This window comes from Pundamilia nyererei, unplaced genomic scaffold, assembly GCF_000239375.1.
Source record: "Pundamilia nyererei isolate P.nyererei 1_Seehausen unplaced genomic scaffold, PunNye1.0 scaffold00326, whole genome shotgun sequence".
NCBI classification, from domain to species: domain Eukaryota; kingdom Metazoa; phylum Chordata; class Actinopteri; order Cichliformes; family Cichlidae; genus Pundamilia; species Pundamilia nyererei.
In genome coordinates this window covers 209,580-217,997 of record NW_005187727.1, presented here as the reverse complement: position 1 = coordinate 217,997, position 8,418 = coordinate 209,580, and the positions used below count along the sequence as shown (strand labels likewise).

The window sequence follows — 8,418 nt, the reverse complement described above, 5'->3', positions numbered from 1 at the left end:
GTTTGGGGGCCTCCATCAGAGTGTGAAGGGTGTAGCTGGGGTTTGGGGGCCTCCATCAGAGTATGAAGGGTGTAGCTGGAGTTTGGGGGGCCTCCATCAGAGTGTGAAGGGTGTAGCTGGGGTTTGGCGGCCTCCATCAGAGTGTGAAGGGTGTAGCTGGAGTTTGGGGGCCTCCATCAGAGTGTGAAGGGTGTAGCTGAGTGCCTTTGCTCTCTCTCTCAGGTTTCCGTCTGTCAGGAGATGCTGACGGAGTTCCGTAATGCCGTATCCTGTAAGAAGAATTCTAGATCCCGTCGTCGCAGACCCCTGACCAGCACTGGGGGCGGAGTCCTACGTCACCCATCCCGCCTGACTCTGGCCGGTCCCCGCCCCATCCGCCTGATTCGAGAGATGCGTCTCAGCAACGGGAAACTGTACAGTGGCGCCGGCCCAATGACGGGCGGGTTGGCAGGGGTCGGGATGGGAGGATGCCCCGATCTGGGCCCGGGGCCACAGAGGCTCCTGGAGGACCCGCTGGGCACCAAAACCTCTACCACCACCCCCCCTCCTGCGTCAGCCCTAGTGGCTCCGCCCGCCCCCCCGCGCAGCTTCCTGCAGGCCTGCAGTCACGTACGCATCTGCCAGGAGTGCCGGCGGATCCAGAGCCTGCGACCGGCCGCGCTTACCCCACCCCCTCCCCCTCCGCCCTCCTCGTCCTCCTCCGCCTCCTCCTGCTCCCGGGTCCCGCCCTCAGTGGCGATGACAGGCCTTCACCCCCGTCACAGCGCTCACCATCATCTCCATTATCACCACGGCTCCATGTCGCTGCCCCGCCTTCCGCCGCCCCCTCCCCCGATGCCGACGGACAGAGCTGACAGCGACGGGGGCGTGGCGAGCCCGCAGCGGTACAAAAACAAACCTGTGCCCCCGCCCCGGCCGCTGCCCCCCAACAAGACCCCGACACACCCACCGACAGACTTACTCAGCGGACACGACTGAGCCTAAGGATGCTGTCTGTGGGGTCAAAGGTCACAAACTACTCATTGACCCCAAAGCTGTACTGGTCTAAACTGGCTCTTCAGCAGGGGTCAAAGGAGGAAACCATTCTGACCCCTTTGTGGGGGTCATCCATTAAAGCAAAGACACGTCAGTGGACTGCACCAAACCTTTACGGGGGTGAGCGGATTGACCCGCTCTGAGGATGGAGGACTACTCACGGACTTTTTACCTTTTGGATTAAAGCAGACAAACAGGAAGTGACTGTCTGAGGCCGACCCACCCTCAGCCAATCGTCTCGATCCATGCCGAGCAACGAGGACTCAGACAGGCTGAGGTTTGATACTGATCCAGGTGTTTGTATAGACGAAACGCTACAGATACACACACTCACACAAAGTGGAGAAGAAGAAAAACTAAGTCTGTGATTGTATTTCCTGTCCTGTTGTCCAATCAGAGGAGCTTCTCCTCCTCCTCGTCCCGATCCTGAAGCTGATGTCACAGCGATCTGATCGCCGAGTTGTCTCATTTCTAAAGGTCACCTGTCAGCTGCCGGCGGCGCTGAGCTCCATCGCTGAATAATTTGGACCTGCTGTACAAAAAAACAACCTGTTGACTTTTTCCCTTTTTTACTATGACATGAACGAACAGCTGCTGCAGTTGTTACACACATCTGTATTTGTTTTATCATTTAATCATTTTATTTGTATTTTATAACATCATTTTTATATTTTTATTTTATTTTATTTTTGTTAGCATTTTTTTCCTTTTTATAACAAAGAAAATATAAAGTTACAATTACAAAATATATCATTATAGTTTGTTGACATGCAGGAAGTGAAGCAGCAGCTGAAGAGAAAGTGCGTGTGTGCGCGTGTGTGCGTGTGCGTGCGCGTGTGTGCGTGCGCGTGTGTGTGTGTGTGTGTTTCCTGATGTTTTCCCCTCAGATCAGCAGGACATTATTGATTCTCTTGTTATCATTATTATTATTATTATTGATATTGACTTGTGGGGTGACTGTAGGAGGGGTGCCGCCCTCTGATGTTCAATATATAGACTCATGTTTGTAATAAATAAATAAAAAACTGAAAGGTGTGTTGAGGTGCCCCGGGTGGAGGAGGTGAAGGTGGGGTTGGGCTGCTGGTCACAGAGCAGCACACAGGGTTTGTTTTGTTGTTTGATTCCCAATATTCCATGTTTTTGTGATCAGCTGTTCATTCAGAACTCGAGGGATGGGGAATTCGTTTAGCGCCGATTAGGAATGTCCTGTGGACGCGCACATCCAGTGTAACAGCAGCCACGGATGCAGCGTGAGCTGGGTGGACGAGGTTGAGTTCCTGGTGTCTTTCAGCTTTAACTCTAATCCTGCATTTTTATTTTATTTGTGCACGTTCTCCATCAAAGCCAGAACCCAGCAGAGAGCGTTTACATCCAGCCACGTTGCCACGACAACAGCAGGTTAGTGACTGTGAGCAGAAATGAGCCCCGTCACATGTGACGGGACAGAAATCACCTCTGACATCATTCATGAGGACACCTGCAGGGATGCTGCAGTAACAGAGTGCAGCCAGCAGAGGGCAGTGCAGACTAAGGAAAGCCACAGCTGAGGCAGGCGTGTTCACATCAGCAGGTAAGAATGTGGAAGTTGGAGCGAGTCGTTCCTTAATGTGACATTTATTTATTTATTTGTTTCACACATGGTTCAACAGTGTTTCATTCCCTACTTACAAATCCTCCTCCCCATTAATATAGCGCTGCACCCATGAGTGAAAAGCAGCAAACGCAGCTCTGTGTCCTTTAAAAATAATCGTTAGGATGGATTTAAAGTGATCCTGACCTGTTCCTATCAATGATAATGATTCTTCATTCAAAAATAAGGTGTGATGCACAAACAGTGTAGGAAACTCTGAATGAAAGGCAGTTCAGCTGGTTGTGCTTCAGAGCAGACGTCATGACTGGGTTATCTCTGGAGGTTATGAGGTTTTCCTCAAAAGATAATTCAGATGATGAAGTTCATTAAAAGAACTGAAACTTCTGCTCTTTAGCTGTGTGATGCAAACGGGTCTTTATTTAACCCCGAGTGGCCTCGGCAGGAGGAAAGAGTCCAGCTTTAGAGGACGCAGCAGAAGTCTGATGGACGTGCTTACTGAAAGGTCTTTTTCTTGTAATACATGCACTGACTCTCCGTCTGACACAAGCCGTCCACACAACAATAATAAAGACTGAAACAAAGAGAAACCAAAGTCAGACTGACTGTGGAAACTCACTGACACTAAACTGACTTAAGATCAAGTTTATTTCTAAAATCCACAAAGACAGTAAACTGTTCAGTTTACAGCACTTTTCTTCATCTTCTCCATCACGCTGGCTGTGAGCACTGTCATCAAACTCACCTGAATCAGTGAGAATGAGGACTTCCAGCGTAGCAGCTGCTAACATGTTGGGGAGTTTTAAAGCCTGCGTAAGCTACCAGGTGTACCTAATGAAATGGCAGATGCATGTTAACTTGACAGCTATGGATGAAAATGTACCTGAACTTCCCTCCACCAGGCTGATGTTAGTGAGAAACATGATGGAGTGATCACAGCCGTGGGAACAGGGTCATAAATAAAACCATGTGACCATGTGATCAGCCGTGACTGGAGCTTTTTGATGGCGGCCCGCTGTAGCGTGGTGTCGTGACAGCGAGCCGGGCTTGGACAGTTGCGTTTTTCAGTGAGGAGAGAAGCCGTTAACCCGAGGAGGCGCTCGGCCATGTTCACGCCTTCCTCCTCCTCCTCCTCCTCTCCTGTGGGTTTGTGTACCTGTGTGAGGGAATCAGACGGCGCTGCTGGGAACAGGACGGACGATGCTGACTCGCAGGTTTCAGCAGAAAATGTTGCACAAACAAATGTTCCAAAGAGCAGGAAGTGACATCAGCAGGCTGCTCCTGTGAGTGCCTCCTCCTGCTGGTCGACGCCCACGGCTCGTTCACTTACAGTCACTGGTTTCTTTAATAGCAACATGACAGGTTACGGCGTGGAGGACGTGAGTCACAGACGTTTGTGTTTGACAGCAATAATAAAATGTTTCGCTGCGTCCTCTGCAGTGAAAACCACCAGACAAGCATGATGTCATCTTTATTCATCATCTGTCATTTTTTATTTTGGGCTCCTGGAGGCTGATATGGCAACAATAATACAAATATAATTATTAATAATAAGGCTCGAGCCGCGGGTCCCGGACTCGAGCTCGGGCTGTACGGCTGAGAGCGGCCGGCCCGGGCTCGAGTCCGCCGTCTTTACCGCACGTCTCTCTGCTCCTGACACTTCTTCACTGCATCTGTGAATAAAGCTAAGAACAGAAAACATCTCAGCCTGCAGATTCAGCGTTCTCGGTGGCGCTTCAATAGAAACGGTCTCAGACATAAATATCTGAACACATTTCTGTCCTGAGACAAAGCACAGGTTTGAAATCTGTCTCTTAGAACGTCGCAGGTTTCCTCTTCACGATGAAGATGATGATCTACTGAAACTCCTGCAAACAGTGAAACAATCCAAACACAGCTGCCTGCAGGTCAAAGGTCAGCCCGCTGCGCTGTGGTGAGGTCACAGTTGGTACTTTTTTATCACACACGTGTACTTCTACTTCACTGAAGAGTATATGTACTTCTGCACCACGTGTCATGTGACCCACGCAGGGTGTGGCTTAGTTCCAGTTCAGCTGAATCCTCTCGTATCGGCTCTTCACACAGCCGTGACCACAGCTCCTCTTCATGTGTGATCATCTGATCACAAACGCGATGCGCAGACGTCTGTCGACGTTCGGAGCTGCAGATCTGAGATCTTGTCAAAACTGACAAAATAAAATTTGCTATCAGATTTGAATCCAGCACCAAAACCATCACAAACATCTGACTGACAGCAGCTTCATGTTTCAGCACGGCAACGATCCAAACACGCCGCCAGCGCAGGGAAGCACGCCTGGACAGAAACACACGGGGGAACTATCAGAGCCTCAGCATCACTGAAGCTTCATCCTGACAGCGAACACGCCGGCGTCCTTCAGGAAGCCCAGAGAAATGTTCCCGAGGATCCTCACAGAGCTCACACTGAGCTCCAGATTAAAGGTGCTCACAGCAAATATTCAAACTCTGTTTTTAACTAAATACACATGAATGTCTGAATAAATCTCTGCACGTATTTCATACTTTACTGCAAAACAGAAAGAAATGAGGGGCAGATGAAGACTTTTGCACAGCACTGTACTAGAAGGAACCAGAAGGAACCCAGGAAGATGAAAGCGTGGTGAGCAGGAGACCTTTGATGACACGAGCTTTGAAGGTTTTCTGCAGAATTATGAAGAAACAGATCAAAGGTCCGACTCTGCATTTCACGTTAAATTGGTGCAGTTTACTGAACACGACACACATGCTGGCAATAAATCAGTGACACGCCCCCTCAGGCTGTCAGTCGGTGATTAATCACACGCATCATTTCCTCAAATATGCAAATGCAGACGTCACATGATGCAACACTGCTTCCAGAAATAAATGTGGTGTAATGATTCTGTAAGTTCGCCTTTTTTAGGAGAAGCTGGTGGGAGTCATGACAAGAGCAGGTGAAAGGTCACGATGAATGTGGTGTGCACGCAGCTGTGAAGCTAAAGATGGAGTGCACATTAAAGGCACTGGGCCTCGCTCCGTCTGCTGCAGCCGCTCAGCGATGCTGCGGCGCTGGGATGGCACATGTTTGCTCAGAGAGACCAGTTTGTTTCCCCAGAGGAGAAACTGGGACTGCTGTGGAGGCCAGCAGCAATAACCTGAGCTCAGGCTCATATTAATCTGCTGCTTCGAAGAATAATTCTGACCTCAGTTCAGGAGATGAGCCTTGGTGACGTTTTATTAGGTGCAGATGATGATGCGGTAACTTTGCTTCACATTTTCATTTCTTTGATGAGGGGACACGTTCTCAGACGATAAATCATAAGCATGAGTTCATATCTCAAGTCTGAAGCTGCAGACATGGATGTAAATGTCCCTGCGCAGCATCCAAAGCCTACGACTTTCTTCACCTCCACCTTTGGTGGGAGACGCCCCTCCCGGCTGCTGCAGTCAAATACAACAGGGAAACATGGCGGCTCCTCAAACGGCAGACCCGCTCCTCAGCATTTTAGTAAATGATAACTTTAATTATAGGATGTGTATTCATGAGTACAATATCTTTTTTCTATAAACTCAACTAATTATTGAGCGTACCTTTAAACAGCTATCTGCTCTCAGAAGGAAATCCAACAGCAGCCGCCTTCACAGGCAGTGACTTTCAGAAAGATCGTCAAAGCAGGATTTAAAAATTAGGGGTGGCTCAAGACTTTTGCACAGTATTTTCTGTCAAGTTAAATGACTCTTGTGTTTACATGTTCTAATAATTAGCGTATCCAGCAGTTGAAGGTCTTCAGATTGGTTTTACTCACCTGGACAATCACCTGTCTGCGGTAGAGCTTCATCACGTGTAGGCCGGTGCTTCCTCCACATCTGTAGGTTGTTATGGAGAGAAATGATTTATTGATACACAGAATTTAGATAGAGGCGGTTAGACTCCGATGGCCCGCCTCAGCGGAGCAGAACCCGGCAATGACAGGCATTGAGCTCAAAGAAAGGAAAAGCTCTCTTACTGATGCAGGAGTTCTACAGGAAGCACGTGCACGTAACCAGTAATGCATGGCACAAGCAAAGCACGCATGAGCACCATTAGAGTGAGATACTGGGGAAGGTGTGGTTAGCAAGGGGTAGAGATGGAGGCTGCGACGAGGCCGCTGATGGCCGACACAACGTAGAGCCTGCCGGAGGCTGAAAGATGCAGAGAGTGGAAGTGATCCCAGGCTTAGACACCTGAGGGCGGACGCACCTGAAACCATAGAGCTTCCTTATTCAACTTACATATGCTGTACATACACCTTCATCTGGAGAACTTCCAATAAAAGAACAGGCTTCTTCTGTGTGACCATGAAATCCATCCAAACACAAACACTGACGCTGGACTCAAACGTTTCCAGCAATTAGACGGCCCCTGCTGCTGTTTGACTGAACATGACTCTGACAGGTGGCCGTGTCGGGACAAATCGCTCAGACTGTGCCAGCTGGGATTTGTATGCCCTGCGGATTAATACATTCTCACAACATTTCATTTCTACGTTTTGTATTTGAATGTCAGGCTTGTTGGGGCAGGTTTAGTTTGAACTTGTCTAAAGATTCACAAACTGGCGAGGAAATCACCCGGGACCTAAACATGTACTGTCACACTGTGGATGCTCATTTCACTGATTCAGTTTAAACCACAACAACACACAGGGCGCTTCGTATTGTAGGGTAACGACTCTACAGTTATAACGTATGGATGTGTGTGTCCACTGGTCGCTGTGGGCCCAGCACTCAGTTTCACACCCTTTTTTCTACTCTTGGCTCTGGATGATGTCATAGAGAGATGGCTCATGAGGCCATCTCATGCTCAAAGCTTCTGCCGCCCCTCCCTGAGCCTAGTTCTGCCTGAGGTTTCTTCCTGTTAAAGGGAGTTTTTCCTCCCCACTGTCGCTCATAGGGGGTCATATGATTGTTGGAATATTGTAGGGTCGACCGTAAAGTGCCTTGAGGTGACTGTTGTGATTTGGCGCTGTATAAATAAAGCTCTGCCCACCTGCCACTCAAACGTTGTATTTAGGACAGCCAATCAGAAAGCTGGTTCTGTGACAGTGTTTCCCCGGTAACGGTGGCGCTCTGACTGTCAGCCTGAAGCAGGGCTGAGCTCCTGTGGTCCATGTCCTCCCTGCTCACAGGGACTGTTTCCTTTTCAGACAGTTTGTGGGAGTTTCTGGTTTGATTTGTACAAATTTCTCTTTGAGTTTCATCCAACTGAGGATGAAATGATCCAGTAATTACTCCAGACCACTTAAAGGACCAGTTCAAAGTGTCCTGAGCTGATCTCGGTCCTCACTTCCTGAACATTAGACCAGAGGATCAATATCACTCTCATCACTCCATCCATTAAATATGAAGCGTATGGGCTGGAACACTCACTCAAACATGCTGGAAGAGCAGTTCCAGTCATGGTGACGCAGCAGCGTGACTTCTAACGACTGCACTTCCTGTTCTCTGCACCTACAGCTCCGCCCACGAGTCAGTCGAGCTTTGCAGAAGAGCAGACGTGTTTACAGCCTGCTTTTATTCTTCATGGATAGTTTCTACCGTCAGTAGGGGCGTGGCCTGTTTGACTGACAGGTGGATGTAACACATTTATAATGACATCATCTTACTGAACTGTATTAGGTTTCAGTGTAAGCTCATAAAGTTTCCAGCAGTAAGCGAGTCCAGCTGTGCAGAAGTTCACTTTCGTTGTTTACATCTTCTTGCAAAGGTACATCTCCGTCCTCAGGAAGTTCTTCATGCGGTCGATAACACTCTCATCGCTC

General features: G+C 48.8%; 1 protein-coding gene across 1 annotated transcript in view; it reads left to right on the top strand.

Annotated features, from left to right (window-relative positions):
• The window catches only part of LOC102205406 (glutamate receptor ionotropic, kainate 5-like), a 114,623-nt gene extending 113,005 nt beyond the window's left edge, over nt 1–1,618 (top strand). Inside the window, exon 19 of the mRNA XM_013915586.1 lies at nt 223–1,618. Coding sequence (XP_013771040.1) covers nt 223–978 — 756 coding nt within the window. The 3' untranslated portion in view covers nt 979–1,618. The remainder of the gene's footprint in view (nt 1–222) is intronic.
• Nucleotides 1,619–8,418: the final 6,800 nt, after the last annotated feature.